General features: G+C 35.2%; 1 protein-coding gene across 1 annotated transcript; it reads left to right on the forward strand.

Annotated features, from left to right (window-relative positions):
- The first annotated feature begins 170 nt into the window (after window positions 1-170).
- On the forward strand, window positions 171-27,979 carry LOC121419375 (nuclear RNA export factor 1-like). Its single transcript, XM_041613812.1, has 19 exons — window positions 171-289; window positions 9,036-9,519; window positions 9,861-10,023; window positions 10,632-10,715; window positions 11,786-11,890; window positions 14,230-14,374; window positions 14,720-14,805; window positions 15,474-15,581; window positions 16,038-16,147; window positions 19,155-19,191; window positions 19,679-19,803; window positions 20,163-20,223; window positions 20,856-20,970; window positions 21,625-21,740; window positions 23,273-23,315; window positions 23,786-23,916; window positions 24,582-24,739; window positions 25,145-25,205; window positions 25,759-27,979. The coding sequence occupies exons 1-19, from the start codon at window positions 217-219 to the stop codon at window positions 25,798-25,800; spliced, it is 2,247 nt and encodes a 748-aa protein (XP_041469746.1). The 5' UTR covers window positions 171-216; the 3' UTR covers window positions 25,801-27,979.
- Window position 27,980: the final 1 nt, after the last annotated feature.

Consider the following 27,980-nt stretch of genomic DNA (forward strand, 5'->3'; position numbering starts at 1 on the left):
TCTTTTTCTTTGTTTTCGCCCAAAATGCTTTGTTATATATATTTTCCCGCCTTCAACGTCGGAGACGAGGCCTTGTACTTGGCAGACGTGAGATGGCGCAAGACCACTAAAATCGACGACTTCAACGAGCTCGAGTCGACCGTATACGTAAACTGTACGTGCGCGCCCATGACGAGTCTAGCGGGCGAGATATTATAAGTCGGAAAACGGAACATCATGTCGAGTTTTCAGCGTCATGGAGATTTCACAGTGACAAAATCTACTAAAGGAGGTGGTAGAAATTACTACGGTAAATATGAAAAAGCCAAAAGATGTTCTTTCTGTTTTGCATGATAAGTGTAAGAAAATATTTGTCGGTTTTCTCAATCATACTGCGTGTGAATGTTGAAAGGTAATGCCGTACGGTACGTATCCGGACGGGTTGTGTGTCCGGACGATCAATTTTAGAATGTCATTTGGAAAAAATTACCAGCAAAGTTTCATCAATTTTTAGCACAAAATGTTAGGAAATATTATAAAGAACAAAATAGAAAATGATTACAAGTAATGGATTCATATTTTTAGTGTAATCCACATACAAAAAAGAAGGCTTCAAAAAGATAAAGTGTCCGGACACCCGACCCCCCATCCTACCACTCCACTCAAGGGTTCAAATCGTCTCGTGTGTGAAGGATTCATATGCACCTGTGCACGCGAATCTTTCACACCTTTTTTACTAAAATAACTATGACTTTACATCGTAGCTAAGCATTATATTTGCGCTATGACACTTACCGAACCATATGGATCGTTTGTTGAATTCTCTTTGCTGTTTTTTTTAATAAAATAAGAGCATTTTTCGTGATCTTCACGTAGATGCCTCTTGATCAGCGTTGATATCAACTTTTGCCTAAAGAGGGCGCGCGATATTATTTCAAAGCCGGTAGGCACTTAAGAACCAAGTTTGAAAGGATACTCGTAAAATTATGTCACTCTCGCCGATGAATATTCATTAGATCGTGGCCGTGCGTGTTCAATACACACTGAGTGCATGCATGCAGAGAGTTTGTATTGAACACGCACGACCACGATCTAATGAATATTCATCGCGACAGTGACGTAATTTTACGAGTGTCCTTTCAAACTTGGTTCTTAAGTGCCTACCGTACCTTTGTTTACGGTCTTGCAAGCTAGGCTGCTAGCTGCATTCTAGGCGATCAGCATTATTTTCTTGCTCGTTCAATCCACTTTCATCATCATCTTGTCAAAAGATGGCGTACTTTACCAATAAGTATATACGTGAGATGCAACCTGTTGATTTTTGGTACAATTTCCCATTATGCGCTGACGACTTGAATTGAGAATGTTCGATACGAAAAATTGCTTTTCGCTTGTTGTTTGCGTACTTTCCACCGCAGTATTAAGGACGGATCGAACGGAGTATCCTGGTTGAGACTCGGAGGTAAGCGATAAAAACACTTTTATAAACAATTTCCAATTCATTTTTAAGACAAATTTAATTATTAAAATAATAATACGATAGTGGAGAAATACTGAAACGTTTGGCGTTTTTCATTCCCTCACATTCGTGTGATGAATGAAAACGTCAAAGTCCACTATGAAACCACATGCGTTGTGCGAGGTTAGTATTACTAACCTCGCATGTTGTGTGAGTGGTACGGTACATGCTGTACCGGTAATGGTAGTATGGGGGGACCTAAAGCTACGCACTTTGTTTTCAAACAATAAAAACACTCCCAATTTTAATATTTCAACAAATTATATTTCACTAATTTGTGGCAAACATTCTAAAGATCATTGACAAAGTAGAAAATATCACAAAACTCTCTAGTACGAAAATCCCGTCGTGTTTTTCGAACACCTCTTGATTTCGCGCTCCGATGTAGAAGGGGTCCTAAAGCTACGCACTCGATTTATCATGCAAAAAAATAGTATTTCCTGTGCTTCAATTTCTAAAATATATTCAAATTATTATAGGATAAAATGAAATTAAAGGGAATATAACTCCAAACTTCCTAACAGTTGTTGGTTTTCTCTGCATTTAGAGATTTACTGCAGCCTCTGTAGAAAAAATTTAATAGGAATTGTTCATCACTCTGCAGTCACAGTTCCACACACAGAGTGCGCATTTGCCATTGAAAACTGCATGCGCGATGAGTGGTGCGTAGCTTTAGGACCGGCGCAGCTTTAGGACCCCCTACCATATTTGTATGGTGGTCCCCAAGTCTGCGCACCTAATGATTTTAGTTAAGATTGAACATGAACTTCTTTTTATTTCACAAAATCTTTCTATTAATAATGTTCCTTATATTATCATGAGTAAATGTACCAAATATCTCATTAAAATTTGAAAGAAATATAGGATTTTCTTTAAAAAACCTTGGGCAGTCATTTTCAGATTGGAAAAAGAAAACGGTACCCTACCCACTCACACAACATGCGAGGTTAGTAATGCTAACCTCGCACAACGCATGTGATTTCATAGTGGACTTTGACGTTTTCATTCATCACACGAATGTGAGGGAATGAAACACGCCAAAGTCCTTGCAATATTTCTCCACTATGACTCTTGCAATTGAACATTCGTATTTTAACTTCATTCTAAAAAGGAATTATTTATAAAACTGTTTTTATCGCTTACCTCCAAATATCAAACCGTTCAATCCGTCCTTAGTTATCCTTTTATTTATTTATTTCACATCTTTATCCAGAGTAGCCTGTTCAGCTTTATACGAACAAATATGTATAATTACACAATATATACAATTAAAAAATTCATTAAAAATTGCTGGTCTTCCACAGGGCTCTGCATAAGTACCAAAAAAACCCATATAATTCATAACATAAAGAAAACATATACACATCAAAGTAAGATTTGGCATGAGAAATTAAAAGGACATGGTAAGATAGGAAGAAAGAGATAGAGAGAGAGAGAGAAAGGGGGCAGAGGTAAACAGAGAGAGAGAGTTCAGGAGCAAAGGTAATTATGTAATATTTGACCAGTCAGGCATATTCTTATGAATAGCATAAGATAGCATAGGATAAAAACCAAATCGAGGAAGTAATCATGCATTTCTAATAAAACACGATACATGTAGCATGTGCTGTAAGTATGAGAAGTGATGTCATATTCTTATCTGTGATTGCATTATATCATTTTAGGAGTAATTTAAAGGAGGCTGGCCGCTTTTCTAGTCGCGTAGCGTCCGGAAGGTTGTTCCACTTTGTGGCACCTGAATAAAGGAAAGAATTTTGATAAAAAGAGGTGGAACATTTTGGGAGTCTCAAAATCAGTTTATTTGATCGTCTAGAGTTCCTCATTAGTACGGTGTCTAGAAGTACAATTCTACGTGAAAGTATAGGTGGGGCAAGTTCATGAATTATTCTAAACATTGTGCAGCAGGCAGATTTCCAAAAGAGTTTGTCCAATGTTGGCCAAGATAATTTATTAAATACTTCATTGGACGGGGTTTCCCAAGTTAAGTGTGAAATTAAGTATGCTGCCCTTTTATGTAGGCGATTAAGGATATCGTAATTGACATCACTTCTCCCTGTCCACACATTGCAACAATAGAGAATACGGGGCACTATATACCCCCAGTAAATCTGTGACAATTGTTCAGCGGAGAAGGTAGATCTCAGTCTCCTCAAAATACCCAACTTTTGCTTAACATCTTTTGCAACTTTGTTTGTATGACTCCTAAAGTCTAGATATGAGTCAATGATGACCCCAAGGCATTTATATTCATTTACACATGCTATGGATTTTCCATCTATAATAATATCTAAGTTTTTATCTTGTAATGTGCAAACTCTTTGACGTGAACCAAGTAGCATTGTCTTAGTCTTATCGACATTGAGAATAAGCTTGTTTCGAATTAACCATTCATGTGTTCGCTTCATTACTTCATTAAGCTGTGTTTCAATGTCGTGTTTAGATGTGCCTGATACAGAAATGGTCGTATCATCAGCATACATGAACACAGATCCATTTGGAATACTCTTTCGTAGGTCATTTATAAATAAAAAAAACATTAGTGGGCCAAGTACCGACCCTTGGGGAAGACCTATATTGATATCTTTAATTGTCGACTTATTATTTTCTACAGAAACATACTGTTTGCGATGAGCAAGATACGAGTGAAACCATTTAAGACTACTTGCACTACAACCATACATTGCTAGTTTATCTAAAAGGAGTTCATGGTTCACAGTGTCGAATGCTCGACGTAAATCGAGGAAGATAAGTCCATTCATTTTCCTATTGTCGACGTTACGAAACCATTCATCTATCATACAAAGAAGAGTCGTTTCACACGAGTGGTTTGGTCTGAAACCAAACTGGCTCAAGCATAATAGCGATCTTCTGCTTAGATAGGACATGAGTTCTGAATGGACAGCCTTTTCTATTACTTTTGATATAACAGGCAATATTGTTATTGGCCTATAGTTACTTGGGTTACTTTTATCGCCCGATTTGAAGATTGGTTGAACACGGCCAATTTTCCAAGCGTCAGGGAAGGTACACGATTCAATTGATAAATTCAAAATGTATACAAGTGACTGTATTAAAATTGGTAGTTTACATGCATATTTCAAGAGTCTTACAGATAAATTATCATGCCCTGTGCTCTTTTTTACTCTTAATTTGTTTATTTCCGAAATAACAAATTCAGAAGAAATTGATGGCATCTCAAAAACATTGTTATCATGTACTGGTGCTTTATTTGTTGCATCCACGTCATGCCTATGAGGTGCTAAATTATCGCTGTCAAACAGAATGCGATTGTAGTCAGATTCAGATACTTTTGCAATTTTTTCGACAGACTCAACAAAATAATCGTTCAAGTATCTGGCGACTTCATCTGCATCAGAAATAATACTTTCATTTACTTCCAGGCATATTTTATTATTCTTATTATTTTTACAAATGCTTTTAAGAACTGTCCAGATTGCGCCAGAGTTTCCAGCGTTATTGTTTTTCTGTAACTGTATAAACTCACTTTTTGCTTCCTTGATTTTATGAGTAATAACATTTCGCATACTGCGGTGGAAAGTACGCAAACAACAATCGAAAAGCAATTTTTCCTATCGAACATTCTCGATTCAAGTCGTCAGCGCATAATAGGAAATTGTACCAAAAATCAACAGGTTGCATCTCATGTATATACTTATTGGTAAAGTATGCCATCTTTTGACAAGATGTTGATGAAAGTGGATTGAACGAGCAAGAAAATAATGCTGATCGCCTAGAATGCAGCTAGCTTGCAAAGCCGTAAGTCTATGGGTACGGTAATACCATAAACAAACGGTAAGCACTTAAGAACCAAGTTTGAAAGGACACTCGTAAAATTACGTCACTCTCGCGATGAATATTCATTAGATCGTGGTCGTGCGTGTTCAATACAAACTCTCTGCATGCATGCACTCAGTGTGTATTGAACACGCACAACCACGATCTAATGAATATTCATCGGCGAGAATGACATATAATTTTACGAGTATCCTTTCAAACTTGGTTCTTAAGTGCCTACCGGGCTTGTGAAAAATATCGCGCGCCCTCTTTAGGCAAAAATTGATATCTACGCTGATCCAGAGGCATCTACGTGAAGATCACGAAAAAATGCTTTTATTTTATTAAAAAAACAGCAAAGAGAAGTCAACAAACGATCCATATGGTTTGGTAAGTGTCATAGCACAATTAGAATCCGTAGCTATGATGTAAAGTCATAGTTATTTTAGCTAAAAAGGTGTGAAAGATTCGCGTGTACCAGGTGCATATGAATCCTTCACACACGAGATGATTTGAAACAATGGGTGTACCCTACCCTACCCCATGTCTGCGCACCCATTCACTTTGCACATTATTCAGGTATTTTGATGAGGAAGGCAGCATTTTGAGGCCGTCACATGAAATGCCCAAATTCATTATTTTTCCATCATAACATATGTCTATGTGGTGCATGTGTAAATTTTGTGTTCGTTGGGTATCTTCTTTTACTAGAATCGCGCAGATATGCATGTGCACAGACAAGGGGGACTGCGCAGACTCTGGGAGCTTGCCATACTGTACCGGTACTGTTCCAGTACTGTTTTGAATGTGAGACCATTGGCATTGCCATTGATTATGAAGGGGGGGGATGTCTGCTCACCTAACTATTTTGAAGTTAAATTTTTATTCATGAATTTCTTTTTATTTCACAAAAAAATTAGATAATGTGAGCATTATTGTGATATTGGGAACCACTGTTCACTTCATACAGAAGCCATTTATTCAGTCGCACGCACGGTTCCCTATTTCCACCTCCATTCACTTTGTACTCAAGTGCGCGTTTACAAATCGACGAGTGGTTTCCGAAAGCACGATTTGGCCATAATGTTCCTTATATTTTAGTAGTAAAATATAACTACTATTTTTCTATGTTCTACTAGAAAACTACTATTTTTCTATGTTCTCTAAATTCTACTCACCAACTGTCTGACTTCTGATCCAAATTGGCACACTTGAGTTGATTCACGGAGTCCATGAATTAAGCTTCAAAGATAATATGGAAGTGGAAGCTAGTGATTTCGGTTGTATGTTTATAAGCGATTTAGTCCGTTGAGGGCGTACAACGAATTGTGACTAGAGCTCTAGTTGAGATATTAAAGGGGAATGAAACCTTTGGAACCTTTGTGGGAATTTTTGTGGGAACAGAAAAATCAAAGAAACGGATCAACAAAAGTTTGAGAAAAATCAGACAAATAATGAAAAAGTTATGAGCATTTAAATATTGCGATCACTAATGCTTTGGCGATCCTCAAATTGGCAATGCGACAAAGATGTGTGATGTCACTTGTGATCAACCCCATTACTTTAGTTTATATTTCACTTGAACTGCCTTCTTTATCACATCTATCAGTAGATCAATTTATTCTTTCTATAGGAGGGTATGTAATACAGATTTTTAAAGAATTCATCATGGATAAAGAGTTTGTATCACCATCAGAAAAAGCAAAAAGAGACATTTTGGGGTATTTTATAGTCCATCAAAGGGAAAGTTATTCACATGTGACATCACATATCCTTGTCGCATTGCCAATGGGAGGATCTCCATGGCATTAGTGATAGCAATATTCAAATGCTCATAACTTTCTCATTATTTGTCTGATTTTTCTCAAATTTTCTTTGTTCTTATTCTTTGATTTTTCCGTTTATACACAAGCCTACCTGTTCCAAAGGTTTCATTCCCCTTTAATCATTGCGAAAGTGAAGTCCAAAGTTATTGCACAATCCCAACACAACAGAAACTTGTTGCGTTAACTTTTTCGCGAAAAAGAAGAAAATGAATTTGAAGCTCCTCTATGGCACACAGAAAATGCGAATAAAACAATCCACAGGTATGTCCACAGATGAAAAGATGAACTCAGAAATGCAGAACTGTATAACTCCAATATATATATATTAAAAAAAATGTTCCAAAAATCTCATAAAGATACGGATACTGGTGTCAGTGTGTGCTGTGTAATCACAAATATGTTTTAATATGTAGGGCTTCTTCTGCTTCTTCCTGCTACTGCGGGCAAACTCATGATATAATTGCTACAGTCGTGTGTGGCTAGTGATGAATTTGAATTAATGATGATGTGCCCCCCCCCCCCCCCGATGAAAGTAGACATTTGAATTTTGCTTAAACTAATCTTAAAACTATCAACCGAAACTATCGGCAGGCTAGGGAATGTGTGATTGGTACAGAAGGTGGATTTAGTACTGTATGGATATGGATATGGATTTCACACTCTGAAGACTGCTGAAGACTTTTCTATATGTTTACTCAAGAGTGGACTGCATTTACAGGGTCAAATAGAATTTGTATGGTAAAGCCCTCCCCCCTGTCTGTGTGCTGTGCCCCTTGTCTGTGCATACATGTATCTGAGCTTAAGATTACTTATGATTTTGAAGTTTGAAAATGTTTTTTTTTGCCATTTTTCATCATATTTCTATTCAAATTTCCTTTGACTTTTGAAGATTGTTGCAAAGTTTTAACGTTAAGCGCAGTGGAATTTTATACTGATACGGATTGCGCGCATTCAGTAATACAATACTGAATACATATACTGAACTAGCCAGCACATTCATTCACCACGACATACACCAAACACAAGATAATCTACTCACATGACAGTCCAAAGCAAAGAAAAGCCCCGACGTAAACTAAAAAAACCCTCCGAAAAGCAAAATTTTGTCATTAAATTAAGTGATGAATCTGTGTCTTATTTCTGAACTATGCAGCAGGTAGACAGCTTGGCAGCCGTCTGTTTCGAGTAGTTTTTTAACATTTTTATTTATTTTTTTATTTCTCCTCTTACACAGACAGCTCGCTATCGTGCAGCCACCATTAGGGGGTTAACAATGCAAAATCCCCCTGACGGGGCTTATTGATTTTTGTCTTTATTCATTAAGATATAAATGAAGAACTGTACCAAAATAAATTATTCCCTTTTGGCCTGAAATGCACCAAAACAAGGAAAAATAAACTTAAAAGGGAAAAAAACAGAGACTTACTTCAGCTTTCGCGCAACTTCACTTCCGTGTTTTATCCGAACTCAATACATAAACATATGGCCATTGAGTCCCTGTACAGATCGAGCTACAACATTGGTCTCTGTATTTGGTGAGTGGAGCCAATGGAGTTCAGCGGAACAACCAACATTACAGAGACCAAAACTTTTGGTCTAGCAGTGTGTTAACTTAGACAGCGGAAATTAGTCTGTTTGGAGGAGTTTTTAATCATTTTTTATGGCAGATTCTGTTGAGATGGCAGAGACCAACCATGATTTTTTATTCCTACGGTAGGCCTATGTATTTTGTGCCAAGGGATAATCTAAGGATAAGCTTTAGAGTAATTGATTTTGAACTAGTTCATGTTTTGGGGTGTTTTTTTTCTCGACTTGGAAAAAAATTCCAGTGACTTGGTGAATTGAAACATTGTTTAAAATTTGATCATGAATTAGATCTGACCTTTTTATCACTTATTTTCAATGAATACTTGCAGGACATGATGATCGCACTCGAGAAACACCAAGTGGCCACTGGCGAGGTGGAGGAAGAGGAGGGGGAGGTGGAGGAGGTGGAGGAAGAGGAGGAAGAGGCGGGGGACGAGGAGGAGGAGGAGGAAACAGAAACGACTGGGATCAGAGTGACAGATATGACCGAAATGATAACTTCAGAGGACAAGGACGCAATGACTATGACAGATATAATGACAGAGATGGTGGTTATAGAGGAAGGGGTAGAGGTGGTGGACAAACAGGTGGTAACAGTGGAGGTGGAGGAAGTGGTGGTGGAGGAAAATGGAGAGGAAGTCGTGGAGGTGGTAGAAGAGATAAAAGGAGAGGAGGAGGAGGAGGTCATCGAGGGGATGGAGCTGGAGGAGGAATGAATAATAGGGATTCAGACCAAGTTCATCCAAGGTCAAGATTAGAAGATGATGATGTATCAATGGATGATGGAGACAATCCAAAAGCAAATTCGAGATTGTAAGTTCTATATATTTTTAATATTTTGAAACTAAAAAAATACCTCTGTCTCTTTCTTACTGTGTCTAATTTTGAAGAAAAAAAAATCAGTGAAGTTAAAAAGTGACAATAATAAATTGAATCTTAGTTTAAGCATCTTTAGAAAGTTGGTCACTAATACAAATATTTGTTTGTTTGTGTCTCCCTTTACCTTCTTGATAATTTTTGTACATCAGTAGCAGAAATATTCAGAGAATGTTATCCAATTTTCCTTCCATGCTGAACTGTTTGAAGAAAATATATGTATGTTTTGACATTGAGTTATTTATCTTAATATCAAATGTGACATTTACCTCCTTCAGTAATCCGTATGGAAACCGTAAATCTGGAGCAAGTCAGAGGAGATCACAGAACAATGATAGAAGAGGAGGTTCATCACAAAGCTCTATGTCAAGATTAGGTTTACCATTCAAGGATGGTTCTAGGCATAGTGGAAGGGATGATGAAACATGGTGTAAAATTACTGTAAGTAGGCTTTTTATGCTCTGTTGGACATAAGGAGATAATCGGGCTGTTTTTAGAGGGGCTCTCAAATTGAATTGATGTTTCGGAATATTAAAAAAATAATGCAGTCTGACACCATTCTTTCAAAATGAGTAATAACTCTTTGTTTGTATAAGATGAAAATGAAATGGGGTGGGACAGAAATAAACATGAATAAATAACGTTGAAGAACACAAGAGGAAAGATAACTACACATGAAGGAGGTGCAGCCAATCTTTAAAGGAACATGGTCATGGATAAATGATGTTCAGGGCCAACACTTGTAAGAATCTTAGATAATCAGCAATATTACTAACAACTTTGCAAAAAAAATTCTAGTTTCCATTCTCATTTATTTCTTTTTTTTAGACATGTAGTGGTGTTCTTTAGTACTATTTTTTAGGTTTCTTTTTTTGTTGCTTTTCTATGATCAATACATTTATGTAGGTAGGTCAGTGCTAATCACAACATGTTACCCAATGGCTTGGAATCTTATAGTTGTATGCATTTTATTAGTTAATATTTATTTATTAGTTAATATTATAAGTATCCGAATTATATTTAGAATCATTGTTTCATTTTCGTACCAGATACCATATGGGAAGAAGAGTGAGAAGGAATGGCTCATCAAAACTATCCAAGGTGCTTGTAAAGAACCTTTTATACCACAAGAGGTAATGCTAATCAACAGTCAAGAGAATAAAGGATTTTTATGTTTATCGATACTTCAGGTCAAAAGTGCATATTGATATAATGCTTTGTTACATGCTGTTACCAAATGCTTTTTCTTTCTTTTTTTTGATGTAAATGATATATACACATGATAGGTATGGTTTCTTTCATTTTTGTCTTTGAAATTCAAGTTTTAACTTATTGAATTAAGTATTTTCCCCTATGATTATTTTTTCATGACTTGTTATGACTCGATGTCTTTCAATCATGGCAGTCTACTCCCTTTTATGATGTTTCATAAAATTGCAGATGAAAAAAAAATGACATCCTTATTATAAGGCTGACAAATTTTTGTTAAGTACCTCATTTATCTCATTTTACTTTAGTTTAGTACCTCATTTACATGTATCTCATAATGCTAAAGCATGTTATAAGAGGTATCAACATATTGTATATTCTTTCAACATAAAGGAGTGCCTTGAGCATTTAACAAGGTGGATGTGCATAAGTGCCCTGTATTACTTTAGACGGGGCTCGACATTAGCAGTGGCCCAGGGCAACCAGAAATGAGATTCGGGCCACTGAATTTCTGTAAAAGCCCACATGTGGTGGCCCTGTTGGGCTCCCAAAGTTTTGATGAATTGTAATGTTTTCTATTGTTTTAGGGCTACTAAATTTGCTCTGTGGGCCACTCAAAATATGATATTGATGATTTTGGTTGACCGAAATGGCCACTAAAAAAAGTTAGTGTGGAGCCTTGCTTTTAGAGGCAGTGATTTTCCCTATAAAAAATAGTCTTTTCCGTTTCTGAAAATCTGTAATTCCGTTTCAACTTGGTCTAAGAATGGATTCCGTTTTGTCACTGAAAATGTACATAGTAAAAACCTGAAATTTGTTTTACAAAGGTGAATTCCATGAATTTTTACATGGCAAGTGTAAGACCCAAACAGAATTTCCATTTTATTTACTGGTAAAACAGAAAATAATTGTCCCTAATTAGTATCATATATTAAATTGATATGAAAAAAATCTAATTCTTTTGTTATTTTCTTTATTTTTACTCCTATTTTAGTTTACTTATGATAATCAGAATGCAATCTTTTATGTGGATGATTTAGCTACCGGTGAAGCTTTGAAAGATGTTAGCACCAGAATAACAACCCCAAGTGGATACAAGGTAATCTAAAGAATAGAATGTTTATCAGTACTGCTTCAAATGTCTTTGAAGATATGCTGATTTCAAGCTTGTTGCTGACATTTTGGTGTTGCATGAGCTTGATTCTTACATTTTTACCAAAATTTAAAAGAAGTTTGTCCTGGGACCAATCTCACTAGGTTTTGAGTCAATAATAATTATTTGTAAGCTCAGACTCCATGTAGGTTTCGAAAGCAGGCAATCTGCCTTGTGCTTCCAATACCAACCAATATCACGGGTCGTGTGGTCCAGTGGCACGGGTCGTGTGGTCCAGTGGCACGGGTCGTGTGGTCCAGTGGTTAGAGCATAGGACTCATAATCGTAAGGTTGTGAGTTCGAATCCCAACTCTGCCATTGTCTCCACTTTGATAAAAAGGCCCGAGAGTGATATCTGTCGTCTATAACGTCAGCCACTATGACTGATTAACCTAGACGTAAAATGTTTCATAGGTAATTGGTTTTATACCAGCTTGGCGTTTACCAGCAAAATGCTGTCCTGCCGAGTTCCTACGGGAGTTACCACAAACAGAAAACAGAAAAAACCTTGAAATCACCTATTATGCAGTAGGGGAAGGCGGGGTAAGTTGAGCATAGGGGCAAGTTGAGCCACCACCCCCTGGCTAATAATGAGTGAGTCAGACATTGTGGTGGTTTCATGTATTGATGACCCATTGCATAACCCTTAACCCCACCACTTTTTTTTCAACTTTGAAACAAAAAGTACTTTTTTAGAGGGAAAAATGCAAATTTCAGCAAAAAAAGTGAAAAAGGGTTTGAAATAGATAAGTGCTTTTTACCCACACGTCTTTAAATATATTCTAGAAATAAGAACAATATTGTTAGTCCAGTTATGGATTCTCATTCTTGTCATAATCTTTTACATGATGAATGCATAAGAAATGTGTTCATGTGAAAATATCGCAATAAGTTCGGACTGGGGTAATTTAAGCCAAATCAACATGGGGCAAGTTGAGCCATGGTAATTCTTATGGTGATGTATAACAAAAAATTAAAAAACGTAAAAAGCCATTAATATGCAGGCAGAAAGAAGCAAATTCACATGACAGTTCTTTTACTTTTAGAAGATGTTAGTATTTATAGAGAATTAGCAAGTAAAAATACTTAAATGAAAAATTGACATCCTGGTTATTCCCGCATACATTTTGTACATAGTTTTTGTGGCTCAACTTACCCCAGACGGTGACACAACTTACCCCACATATGGGGCAAGTTGAGCCATTTGACATCGTTTTTTTCAAAGGTCACGATGACTTTCAGTGTGGGGTAGAAAGTTATATATAGGTGAAAAATATTTCCCAAGAATCAAATTTAAAGGCAAGGTACTTATTTCTACAATATTATTAGTCATATCAATTCTAACATGAAAAATGTAAAGTGTCACAACTTACCCCGCCTTCCCCTACTTATGCTTTGTTCCTTGGGTACATGGAGTGGAAGCTCCTAAAGCTCTTTAAAACACAGTGGGACAAAGAGCAAATTTGCCCTCTAACTATATAAAATAAAAGTGATTTTCAAAAAGTTGCAAAAGTGACCCTCTAAATTGATATTTGATTCTAACAATATGTAATTTTTAATTAACGGAATCAGAGTTAAAAAAAAAAAACAGTGGTTATACAAAATATATTAGCCCCACCTGTTGGTGTGCATATGTTAAAATTGCAACACAAGGTATTCAGGCTGCGTAAATGTCACAAAACCATCTTTCTCAGAGAATTTATGATTGGGTCTAGACTGTAGAGTGTAATTAGTATTCTGAAACCTATTTCTTGAGAAGAAGTTTGATTTGTGCCGGGTAGAAGTGGGATCTTAAACAGATTTCCCTGAATTGTGTTTTCTTTGGAAAGAGGATTCTTGAATTCAATTTTAACAATCTCTGGGTGTTTTACAAAGAGTGAAGGGTGAATTCACTTTAATTCACAGTTGCTTGCTGGATAGAACTCATCACATTACCCAGATTCAGCTTAGGGCTTTCCACTATAGACAAGTCAGCAGTGAGATCATGTGCTTAAATAACACGTCCATGATGGCTCTAAGGCATGATTTAAATCAAGTTTAGCTCTTTTTTAAAAAGGGTTATATTTGATAAGTGATAAGCCATGCATAGATCAGAGTTGAAGTTTGGTATCCCTTTCTTTATGCTGTAAAATCAACATGATCTTGTTGCTATGAAGTGAAAAGAAGAAGTGAAGTAAATAGATGAATATTCATCATCGGTTCTAAGAAATTCATCTTGTAAGCACTTAAATTGTTTTCTTTTTACAATCACACAAAGTGTAATTTTCTGTGTAATTCCCCCGCAGATCATCATTCAGACTCGTCCATGCAGACCACCCATGAAATCGGTGTTTAATGAAAAAGATCTTGATCTACTCAAACAAGTTATGAGCAGACGTTACGATCCCTCAGCCAAATCACTAGACCTTGGGAATCTGACAAATGATGCTGGTAAGTAGTAATGTCCCCATCTAGGACCATGTAACATAAAGAGATACAGTTAAAATTTGCTGTTGATTTATAATATGTTGTGCAGTTGATTGTTATCTGTTATGTTCCTGGGTCCACAAGGTATACGCATGAGAGCGATGGTTCAAGATTTTGCATGAGATAAAAGAAAGATGCTCAATTCAGTGTAGCCGAGCTGCATAGTGCTCCCTCTTTCATGAAATTTTTATGTTTGTGGGGGGGGTTTCCAAGTCAATTTATTTGACATTGAATTCTCTGCTTCTAGTTAATCTGAATGTTGTAAAGAGACAATTGATATACTGTACTGCATTATTTTTTTTTAAACAGATTTGAAAGGGAAGCTGTTCCTCATTGTAGAAAGACCAGCCCACTTTGCTGCAATCCTTAAAATAATTACTGAAAACATTCCAGAGGTAATTTTAATAAAAAAATGTTTTGTTTTGTTTTATGTTTATTGTATCATATTCATTTTGCTCTTACTGTTCTTCATTTGTGTTCTTGAAGTAGTAGTAAGATGTTTATCTTTTTTGAAAACATATTTACCAATTTTTTTCTGGCAGAATCTTTTCTCATGAAGGTCAAGGAAGCAGTATCATTACTGTTTTGTGGTATTTTGTAATAGATTTATAACTAATGATAATACTTCTGTCCACTTACAAAAGGAAGCAAGTGATTCTTTTCAAAATTGATTTGAGATTAATTCTCCTTGTTCTACTTGACAATAAAGGAATTGGAGTCCCATAACCCCCATTTTCTAAAATATAGATGTTTCAAGAAGAAGTTATTCAAAACATTTCCAAATAAAACAGTGCCACATTTTCCTCATTTACTAAGACACTCATACCAAAGAGTTTCTGCTTTTGACAGTTCTTGGCAGAATGCTTTTTCACATTTCATTAGCTCTTATCTGTTATGCATAAAATACAATACATTCCTATAATAGGTATCTTTTTTTTGCTTGACTTTTCTATTCTGCCCTTTCAAAAAAGTATTAAATTGAGTATTTATGTTTAGATACCATTATACTGCAGTTTCAAATTGGAATAAAATGACTAAGTTATCTTTTAAATTTATTTTGTAGATGACAATACTTCAACTTGATGCTAACAAGCTATACAATCTGAAGAGCATGTCTGATCTACCGCTTAAGATGCCAAATATCACAACACTCAGCCTGGCACGTAACAATGTAAGTACATACGAGAAGAAAACTTCAATATTTTCGTAGATCATTTATACATATACTCCATTGGAGTGAATGTTAAAAAGAGTTAGTTATTATGTAATTGTGTAGTTTTTGTTAAGGTGAATGTATCTTGTTTTGTTCTGTTTTTTATGATGAATAGAGTAAATGCTATAAAATCAAATCAAAATAAAATTTCTTGTTTTTTTGTATCATTTTCAAATACTATTCTTGATCATGGAAACTCTTATGAATAGAAATCAGAACACTGGAGGAGAATTTGAGAGGGGTGCAATGTTGAACAAAAGTATCAAGTGTTGTATCTAGACATGTACAATCAAATACACGAATGAGAAATTGCCAGAGAGGAAAACAATCAATCCATATTTTTTTTAATATGTATGTTTGTAATTTGTATGTGTATAATAATCATAAGAATTTGTAATCAATATTTTCCCATAGTTGAGATCTGAAGGAGAGCTAGACAATCTGAAAGGACTCAAGCTGAAGGAGTTAACTCTCGATGGTAACCCTCTATGTGATAACTTCAGAGAACAATCAACATATATCAGGTATGGCTGAATGATTCCAAAGGGTTCCAAGCTGGAGGTTGGTTCCAGGAGGATAGCATCTTGTTACCAAGCAACAAGATGTCATCTGGTCCTGAGATGCTACCGATAGGGTTTGCCTGACGTGGCAGTGCCCTTGGTTTTCATCCTAAGAGATAGAATAATAAAATAGGAATGTTGTTGGTTTTGAGTCCTTTGTACCTTGCACTGTGCCATTCATTTGAGCCAATCAAAGTTGTATAATCCTCAATGTATTCTTATGCTTTCTCTTTCACATAAGATACTGGCATGTCTCAGTGATTTTACAGTGTATACATTGTTTGCTTTGACAAAATGTATCCCTTGCACGTACAGTGTGTTTTATTGCCTATCTGCTCTAAGTGTAGTAAAGCTCACTACTGACTACTTGCTAGTCTATGGTCATTTGGTTTTCCTTTTCGTCTTTTGGTGAATAGATAATTGATTCCATTTGACATTACCTACATTGCATCTTTTCTTTCCACTGAATGTTCTGTCACTTGATGAAAATATATTTTTATATATTTTCATCTTCCCTTTGAAGAATTATCATTTCTGAGAGGCAGGGTTTCTCTGAAAATCAGAGAATGAAAACAGGGCTTCATTTATTTTGTTGGTTTGCATTTTTTCAGTCTTTTTTCTCCCCTCATGATAGATATAATTTTCATGTCGTATACAAACATAAAAAGACCATTAAACTATTTGCTCATTGATCTTCAAAGGATTTTGATTTGGAAATTGCATATCATCTAGCACTATTTCATCCTGTGGTATATGTAGTGCTGTGTTTTATCCTATATATCTTATCATTTCTTCCTTCCAACTCCTTTGTAAAAATCTGTTTTAGAATGGAGTGAACTCTTTCAAATACCAGGCTTTGATAATCTTTACAATGAAATAAATAGAAAAACCAGGAGTATACTTGCTATTTAGTATACATTGCCAAACTTTGCCCATATTCCTAATGATTCTGTAAGCCGTCTGTTGAGATACAGATGAAAATCAGCAAAAACAAGTTGAAGGATTGTAAAGATGAAAAGAAGCTGCTTTCAGTTATTATCTTACCAATTTTGGTTATTCATCTATGCAACGGAAGCATGTCTTGAGAAGATGTTGACACAAGTTTTCCTGACATATCAACCCGATGCAAGTATGAGTGTGAAGTTACTATCGTCATTACAACATAAGTCACTCTACTGGTATCTTCAAGATTCTTGGATTGCATCAAAGGCACAACTTAAAGCTCAAAGAGAACAACAGATGAAGATCCAGGAATGACCATACGTGATCATCATGTGACAATAGTCACTGCGGGTCCCGACTGTTTAGAGCGTCCATGACGGGTAAGATCCTCATTGTAAGAGGGCAACCTAAGACAGACGCTCAAACGGGGGCTTGCCATCGGTACACCTCTGCTCCTCACTGAAGAAGTAGCTCAAACGACTACACAGATGAATTAAACATCATCTTGATCTTTGTACCTGAAGTATGAGAATTATCTACAGTATAAGGTATCCAAACCCATTGGTTTGAAGAAGAAAAAATTACGAGAGCAAATAGCCCAAAATGGGTACTTCACATCACATCCAGTCAAGATTAAGCTTTGGATAGGGCATGTTTGGCATTGTTGTACTGAGTATGCTTTGTATTAACTGGAAAAGGTCATGAAAATTTGACACTATTTTCATCCTTGATTTTTCATTCACTGGTATTTGATGTGCTCACTTCATTCCTATTTGCTCTTATGTTATGTCTGCTTTTGTAACCTAGTCCTTTCCATTTCATTTCATCTGTTTGTTTAGTCTAGGAACAAATACTTATAATCTTTAAAATTAAACTAGGCTGGTATGTAATGTAATGTTAAAGAAAATAAGTATAAATCAGGGTTTGTACAAATTTGTTCAATTCATAGACTCTCTGGAAATATAAATTGGAAATACTTTCTCCAGAAGCAAAGCGTCTGGGACAGTCTGAGAATTCACTCCAATATTTCCCTTACTATATGAATTAATGCTCAAGCTGGCCTTGAATACATGGCGCTCCATTTTAGCAAGTCCCTCATATATTTACTATTTTTCTGCTCTGGGAAATCTGTGTCAACAATATGAAGTGTAATAACCTGGTAGGAAAAAAAGTAAGACCAATATCCACAATCTTAACATAAACATTTAGAACTTAATTTGTGTTATCTACAACCATTCAGTGAGTATGGAGGTAAGTTTCTTTATTGCCATTTATTGAGCCCTTATGATCACTAGACATACCAGCTGCAGTCAACATCACTTTGTTGCTTTGCTTTCAAGTTCATATAGAGTGTCCTTTTCATATCTGCCGTAGTCCTGTGATTTTCATAAATATTTGAGGAATGGAATAGTTGTTACAACCTAACTATTTGATAAAATTCTGCAACTTTCACGAGGTTTCTTGTTTCTCTTTCACAATGCTAGAAATACTGATCATATTGCTTTCTTTCTATCAGTCTTACACGGTACAAGATGTATCATAACATTGGGATTTCCAGCTTCATGAATTAATTCCTTACCTTCATCTTACTCAAATCAATCACTAGGCAAAAATTATAAACCCTTTTTTTAGCAGACTAAATTCTGTGGGTAAATATCAATTAAATCAGATATTCAGTGATTTCAAGTTTGATGTTGGGTCAAATTTTTTTATAAACACAGCACCAAGCTTCAATTGAAGCTGGTATTAGGACTCTTATCTTGTTGAGCTATCAGTGTGATTTGGATCATCTTGGTATACTCACATTAGTTTATGGAGCTAGGTAAGGCAATCTGAATTGCCACCAACACTGAACTTGAAATCACAGGTTTCCATCCAAATTGCAACTTCATTAAATCTGCTCAAGAGCGTGCGTTATGCGGTAATGTTCAGATTCTACTAAAGAATTACTCGAATTTGCAAAGGATACTTTGGTATACTATCTAGTTGCTATTGCAGAAGCTGATCCTAATTTTTGTATTTCTTTCAGCGCTGTTCGATCAAGATTTCCCAAGGTAGAGATCTTGGTGAGTAGATTGTTATCATCAATGTCATTTTACTTCATGATTTGTTGAAGAATGTGAACCTCTTGCTTGTATGTTAATTTCATGGTCAAAGGTAAATGGCATTTAATAAATTTTGATATGGAGACATATATTATACAATAGACCCAACAGTGATTTTATTTCTGTTTCTTGTCAACTCATGGAGTTTAGCTTCATATCTTATGAAACTTTCTTGAATAGTGAGAACATGTATTAATACACACCCCTGAATGAAATCTAATGAGATTCATTCTTTTAGTTAATTTGTTTAATGATCAGTGAATCATTGATTTCTATGTATTTGTCTATTTATGCATTTTCATTCATTAATTTATTTATTTATTTACATATGCATTTATTCAGTTAATGTATTTAAGGGGAGTAGTATTTCAGTTTATATGTTTTGAAGTATGCAATCAAACATGTTTAAGAAGAATGATTTCAAACCATTCATATTTTTTGTAAACAGGATGGAAGCACACTACCCCCTCCTATCAACTTTGACCTGGAAGACACTGCTCCATTACCCCCTATGCAACCAAACTTCTTTGCAGGGGACCAAGTCAAAGCAATCTTGGTTCCATTCTTGGAAAGGTATTCAACATTTTTATTCTAAAATGCAAAATTTAAAGTATTTTCTATAATTAAGTATTCTTGTTTTATTCCTGTTTTTTATTCAGGTTTTAATATAAAAATTCTAGTGTTTTAGTGATTTTAGAGTGTAGTAAGAGTCATTAAAACATTTGGAGCCTTCTTATTTCTAAGGTTACCCGAGCTGAAGTGAGAGTTATATCATCTAAAAGTTCTAAGGAATTGCAAAAAAAATATATTAACCTGTAATGTGTTATGTATGTGCTTTGCAAGAACAGCATATATTTCTTATTGCTATAAATTTGTTTTGATGAAGTATATTGTATTATCTTGGCTATTTTTTATGTTTGTGTATCTCAAAGGTTCTTCAAAGTATATGATTCCCATGACAGACAACCACTGCTTGAAATCTATCATGATCAGGTAAAATAAGCATTTGAGAAATCTGAATCAATTGGTGACCATGTGGCCTATTATTTTCAAGTTTAATTAATTGTGTGTTAAAAATTCTCTTTTGTCAGACTTCATGGGGAATTTGAGACTATTAAACTCTGTTCATTATCGGTTCTAGTTATATAACAATTAGCAGTTATGTAATGCTTATAAAAATTGCATCAAAGTGTTGAGTCATCACCTGTTTCGTCAAAAAATATCAGAAGCAGGTCAATGAATGTCTGGTGCGACAGCATAAATATTAGCTGACCCCTAAAGATAAAACGAACATTCTTTGCAATGCTTTTCACAGGTTTAATGAAATTTAGGATTGTAGATTCTACTTTCATACATACATCAGTACAGAAGGTTGTATTAGCCCATCTCCAGATTTTAGCTAATGTTTAAATGCCATTTCTTAGAGTGTAATTAATGCTGCCACGGACAGTATATGCACAATATTCTTACGAAACCTATTTAATAGTAAATCTATTTCCGGTTTATTCATTTCAATTTAAAACTTGCCATATGAATATCAATATATACTAGTTCTAATTTGTTTATGTTGCAACTTACTCAATTGATGACTGTAAATGTGATTTCCATTTTTTTCCTACGTCCAGTCAAGTTTCTCATTATCAATACCTTTGAACATGGAGCCTGGCCAAGGGAAGACCCGTCTTAGCCGTTATTTGAGAGAACATCAAAGCCGTAATCTACTTGTCACAAAGGACCCAGGTTAGTGCGTGTTTCATTTCTAGAGATTACAGTCTGACCTTACTCAGTTGGTTGTGTTGTGATCTGGCCAGCCAGCTTCCATATATATGTTCAACATGCCTGAAAGTCTCATAACCTTAGCCCTCTTCACCCTCTATCATTGATAGGTTGCTCCATTATGTTACTCTTTTGTCCATCTATATCCCTTCAATTGATAGGTACTCATCCAAGCTGGCTGTGTTAAGTAAAGTCAGACTTTACTTAAAATTTATGATATCATAGTGTGTACATGTATTTGTCTTACCCAACTGCTAAGAAAGCATGAAAATTGTAATGAAAAAAGTGAGAAATGATGACTTTAGATAATATCCTAGTGATCTGTTACAGATGATTCAATGCAGTATCCACAAGTTCACATTCTTTATATGAGATTGATTTCTTCAAATTGCATTTGATCACAACTTTGTGTGCAAGATGCCTCGGATCATTGATGTGTCCTTGGTATTTTATGATTAATAATTACTTTGTTTGACCTTCTTTACATGATAAGAAATATGTGGTTTTCATATGATCTTAAATTCTATTTGATAATGGTTGCCATAATTTTTCCATATTAAATCTAAGAGCATGAGATGGAAGTTTGATTCTCAATATTCTGTGTTAATTGTTGTTTAGCTCAAAGGAACAAGCTAATAAAGCAGAAGAAAGTACCTATCATAGCCTACCTTCATGATCTACCAGCCACTCAACATGATATGAATTCCCTGAGGATTGATGTATCCATGGCACAGGTACTGTATATTAATCTTTTGATTGCTGTGGAATAGCATAATCTTGGGAGATGGGCACTCTTCTATAATGTGGTATAGCCCCGGGGGGGGGGGGGGGGCACTAAGTGTATAATGCATAGTGGGTATGTGCCGCAGAGGGGACCCCCATTTTCACACTCAAATTTCCGTTCCAAGGCATAGCATTTTTGCCTTCTTGAGAAAAAGAACAAAGAAAGCCGCTCAAAGGCATAGCATATCGAGAAAAAAAGAAGAGAGATATCCGCTCCAAAGCTTCCCATATTTTTCGTTACGCCGCTCCGATCGCATTGAATGAGCTGCAATTTTGGTGAAAAACGGCCGTGGAGCTCCCCGGCGGAGGCCGCGCTAGCTGCATCATGCACACATGACCGTTCCATAGGGATGCATACGCACTCACACGCTGGCGATCCGTTCCAAGGACCCCCGTTTTTACAAACATTTGTCGTTCCGAAGCCCGTTCCGAGGACCCTCCTTTTTACAATAAGCCCGCTCCAAGGCCCCCGTTTTTTGTCTCGCCCGCGGCACATCCCCACCACTTTTTTGGTCGAGTGCCCCCCCCGGTGGGTATAGCATAGGACAGCTTTAATGGCCCGGTTATTTAGCTTCTATTTGCCTCTCAAAATATGTAAATTCTGAAAACAGCAGGAAAAATGTGCTCCTTTCGGTACACTTAATCTATTTCCCAGGGCACACCATTCTCATACTTTTACAATCTTGAAGCAGTGTCATTCCATATTTTACAATCTTGAAGCAGTGTCAACAATTTTTGTTGCTGATCTCCTCAGGGGGCTATTGCAACTCCAAAAATTAATCAGAACTTAATTTTCAACCACTAAAAATGTGTTTTGGGGACATGCACTTGAATTTTTCTAGTTGCATTTAAACTACTATTTTTCCAACCCTGGTAGATAGCATTAACATAGAAGTTGAGTGCTGAAGGGAGATGAGGAATTAATTCGTAATATATGACTGACAGAATTCAATATAGATATTCTGAAAGCTGAGTAAATTGTTAGGCAATGGAGTCAGATATATTAGGGTCAAATGTGAATGAAACTAGTATAAATAACTTGTAAATGTTATACAAATAATAAAAAGAATGTTCATTGATAATGAAAAGAACATTCATTATTTGGTTTGTATCACACCTTAAAAATTTATTCTTTTTCATATGAAATTTATGAATTTCTATGCTTATGTAGTGCGAGCTTTGTGTGTTGATTATTGCGTACATACCACGGTACAACACGCATGCTGCAAACATGAGTGGTTTTACTAGTGGTGCCTGTCGCCGCGGTGCGACCATGCAATGGACAAAATCTTAGGGATCTAAAATTGCAGGATGATTGGATCCAAAATTGCCAGGTGATGACGTCATTTTAAAATGGGCTGAATGATCAATATCAAACAACCAATCAAAAAGGATCTATCTAGGTGTCATGTAAAACACAATGTGTTATATAAGACTGAGGAATTTATATATCAACAAATATTTATTTTCTTCCCATTTACAGGGAAATCTACTATGTTTCACAGTCAGTGGTACTTTCAAAGAAGGTAAGAATTGATGCATGACCATATCTTTCTCATTTTTTCCTTTATATTGAACACTGCTTATAACCCCCCCCCCCAAAAAAAAAAAGAAGACAAACTCTCATTGTTGATGCAGTGATGCATTCTGTCTTCTGATTTTATTTTATGTATGATATTCAACAATACTGGCACAGTATCTAAAGGTAGGCTCACAAATGTGTGTTGGTTTCTGATATGATAAGTACAATATGTATGCATTAAATACATCTCATCACTTTAGATACATCTTTAATTCTATATTATTGTTTCTCGTGACAGTAGTTGTGAAAACAGGAATCCATTTTCTTTCCCCAGGAATATGTAAACATTCTGGATGATAGATGTATTCATATTTGAGCTGATATTTATATTCAAGTTAATATGTGTATAATACTGGAGATGTCCCAATACAGAATGAATTCCAAAGTTATGTTATTTGTATAATTTGTCTTTAGTTACCAGCAAGTCCAACGATGAGGTAGTAATTGCATTCAGTAGGGTATTCTTAGCTACACATCATCCTACTACGGGCCTATGTATCATCAATGATCAACTCTGCCTAAGACCAGCTACCAACCAACAAAAGGTATATATTCTAATGATATGATTAAGTGATGGGAGAGTTAGTACATTGGTGTGCTGGAATTAACATTACATATACTGATGATCGATTATAGATTTCAGACAAAAGTGATGTTAATTCGAACAAATTTGGTGAATTGGCTAAATAAAGATATTAAGTTTGTATGACATTGCTCAAGAGTTAATGATAGAACCAATGAGTTTTATGTTTATGCGACATGTATACAACATGCTGGGTATCAGTACATGGGGAAATTCTAGTGTTAGTGTAGAAAGTAACAGTTTCTAATGCAGTCATTTGTATTGTACACTAAAGATATCAAGCAATCATGAATGGAATGGAATGGAATGATATTTTTATGGTTGTCAAACAATCATATTCATTCCAATCTCTACTTTGATATAACTAATGAACCTTATTTTCAATCGTACATTGAAATTAGATAAATGCAGTAATGTGAATACAAGATAAAGAAATTGTCATACCTCCATTAAGAAATATTTTGTTATATCATTCTAATTTGTGTAATATAGTTACATAGTTGCATTATCCTGAGTTTTTTGAGCAGTTTGTGTATTGATTATGAATGTAATTCAAGAAATCAGTATATTTTACAGTATTGTTACCTTACTAATCACTGTACCAATGCTTATTTCTCACCCTAAAAGAGTTCATTTGCTAGCCCTGGTCCTACACCATCTACTAGTCCTGTCAACGTTCCTCAATCAATGCCAACACCAATACCACAAGGACTTGGCCCAACACAGCAACAGATGCTTGCTGAATTCATGAGAGTCTCTGGTATGAATGCTGATTGGTCTATGAAGTAAGTACACAATATAGGGGTGGGGATAGATTATTAGTATTATATTTTGCCCTGGATTGTTTGGCTATATAGGGGTACATGCATCTGGGTGCAACATAAGATTTATCAGTGGTAACATACACTTTTCTTTCATGTATGCTAGTTGATTAATATCAATGTATTGTATTTGTTTAGAATGCTATTTGAAAGTTTTGGTCATGCTAAATGATATATAACTATAGCAGAAACAAAGGCATGCTGAAAGAGTGTAGCCAATTGATAATGAGGAATGTCAGTAGCACAGGAACATGATTATATTTTGTTCTCTTATATCCCATGGTTAAGAATATTTTCTTCATTAGGAGTGTAAACTCGGTTTCATCATCTATTTATGTTTCCTTTTACTTACGATTGCTTTGCACACAGGTGTCTAGAAGAGAATAACTGGAATTATGAACAATCAGGGAAGGTTTTCACAAGTTTACAGGTTAGTCATTGATTGTTCACATTGATTACAATGTATCCACACTGTCATTGTCACCCTATGAGCTAAGATCATATCTGCACTATTTATGGGAATATCATTGATTGGAATTGAGGGTTACATCAAATTTATTCACCAAGTCATAAAGATCATATTGCAGGAGTCAAATAAATGTGCAGATTTAGTGATGTCAACTTCTAATGTTTCCCCCACAAAGAACCCAATGAATAATGTCATTATTGGTTAGGCAATAAAAGAAAGATGAAATCGTGACCAAATATTCTTATACATTCAATATCAAGAAGGTAATGTAAATTATAAGAACAGTATGAATAGCAGATTGCAGTTTGTTTTTTAAAGTGATGCCAGTTTATTTATTTTGGTAATTACCATACAATCTTTGATTCTGTCACTAATACATAATTGAAGGATTGTTAGATACAGTGTATATTAACATTTTGTACATGAACTTACAAATCTATATTTTGTAATTGGGTTGTAATAATTTCTGTATCAACAAAATATATTTCTGATCTCTTTTCCGTTTGTATTTTAGAGTGAAGGGAAGATTCCACCAGAAGCATTCAAGCAAGCATGATGGATGTAGTCACTGTAAATTAATGTTGGATATGTTACTGCTATTTGATTTTGTTCTGTGTGTTTTTAATATAAAATGGGGTGTTTGAAATCCTATATTGACATGCATCCAAAACATCATTAATTCATAAATTTATGCATGAGAAATATGGATAAAATTTGGAAATATGCCTTCAGTATTTATCTACACGGTAGTGTGAGTGACTCTGAGTCTTGTTAAATTGTGAAGATTGTGTTTGTTGCTGGGGAAGAACTGAAATGTGAAAATATGTGTTATTATTGCATTCAGAACAAATATGAAAGGAAATGTGCATGATCTAGAGGCTTCGGTCTTTGCAATACCTGGCATTATATTTTTAATGACACACATAAAAATGTAAATTGACAAGAAGTATTAGAGCAAAAAAGGTAGACTAATGAATGCTCTACATATAAGCATGTTTTATATTTTTAGACTACTGATTTTTAATGTGAATGTTCATTTTTTCCAGTTTATTTATTTAGTAATCATCACAGTTACAAGATATGTAAATTTCAAAAGATGTATATAATTTCACAATTATGAATTGCTCTTGCAAAGGATTGTGTCATACCCGTTTTTAATCTCAGGAAGTTCTTAATTGAACTAAAGTCAATCATTTGATTTGAAATCACAAGTTTTTTTTTTAATTTGGAAATATTTGGATTGCATCAGATCCCATTCTGTAAAGAATTAAAAAAGAAGAAAAACTTATTTTGTCAGTAGCTTGTTTATGATTTTTTATTTACTTGATTGGCAATTGCTTGGCTAGAAATGCCATTCCCTGTGCAGCTTATTTTATTGTGTTTCTGAATAAGATATCAAAGATAATTACAATTTTACAAATTACATGAATTTCAAAATTAAAACCATTTATAGTTTTTTGCTCAGCAGACATTTGATAATTTCATTTAAAATCATGTAGTAATATTAAGATGTGTGTATGAGCAATGTACTAAGGCATTATTTTCAACTTAAGTGCACATGTTACTCACGTTGATATGTGATATACAGTAAAGATATATTTTTAGTCAATTTGCTTTCTCATACCATTTATTGTCCTCTCAATCTTCTTATGTTTTGTTTGTGATGGAATGACTATAGCTTGACATCAAGGACTGATTGGTATGACATTCAGGATTAAGACAGAGCTATAGGATGTTGACATCAAACTCAGATTGAGCATGCGATCTTAAACTCATAGGAGTAATGCCAAAAAATTGTTTACAAATTATAATTTTTCCTATTAAAGCCTCTTTGTATTTATTCCAAGTCACATGATATGGGTGTTCAAAGTCACATGATGTGATATTTTGTGTGTATGTTGTGTGCTATAATCTTCACAGATGACATAAAATTGAAACGTTTACTTTTGACTTAACATAACTGTATGTCGTTTTCTTAGCTTACTCTCTTATACTTCGTTTTCACTGCTTCTGTTGCAGAAAGCTGCACATACTTAAATGGTGTTCTATCCTATGGTTATTTCACTTCTATGACATATTGATCAATTTGTGATTGTGACTTGTTGTTTCATTGGTCTCAAAACTGTTTTTATCTTTCAAAGTTTCACTTCACTAAGAAAAATACATTGAAAGTTTTATTTTATTTTTGTTTATTTATCAAGACAAGACATGTTGCTTTGTCTGCACTATATATTATGCAAGTTGATAGATGCTAAACAGGGATGTCATCTGGTACCTTGTTACTAGCAAGTACCTACCAGGTCTTCTGAATTCTCTTTGGGAAGTTTATTTGCTCCCATTTTCATTCAAAGAACAAAAATCAAAGTTGTTCCCTCTAAAAGGGTTGATAAATGGATTGGTCTGAGCAGTCAAAGAAATGAAACCTGGAGCAGATTAGGTCAGTTGGCATTCTCCTTTTTTATATTTGATAACAATAAGATTCCTGAATTGTACCTACATTCATGGTTTTCTGTTCTGTAGTTCCTATTAATCCTATATATGGTGCACAGTGGTGGGGCTTCTTTGAAAAGGGGGGGGGGGTATCATACTACCTTACGCCCTGTTTGGATCAGGCCATTAAAGACATGGGAGCAGAGATACAATCACATACTTGAAATTTTAGTTTACTCCGGGGGAGAACTTCATCAACATGTGTCAACTGACCCTGATTGTGATTGGCCAAGAAGCACAGGTGTC

The sequence above is a fragment of the Lytechinus variegatus genome, chromosome 7 (genome assembly GCF_018143015.1).
Source record: "Lytechinus variegatus isolate NC3 chromosome 7, Lvar_3.0, whole genome shotgun sequence".
Taxonomy (NCBI): domain Eukaryota; kingdom Metazoa; phylum Echinodermata; class Echinoidea; order Temnopleuroida; family Toxopneustidae; genus Lytechinus; species Lytechinus variegatus.

Coding starts and splice junctions, on each gene's coding strand:
- LOC121419375 (XM_041613812.1), top strand. CDS start 217: ATGTCGAGTTTTCAGCGTCATGGAGATTTCACAGTGACAAAATCTACT. Junction 14,806..15,473: donor TTACTGAAAACATTCCAGAG/GTAATTTTAATA, acceptor TTTATTTTGTAG/ATGACAATACTTCAACTTGA. Junction 16,148..19,154: donor GAACAATCAACATATATCAG/GTATGGCTGAAT, acceptor TATTTCTTTCAG/CGCTGTTCGATCAAGATTTC.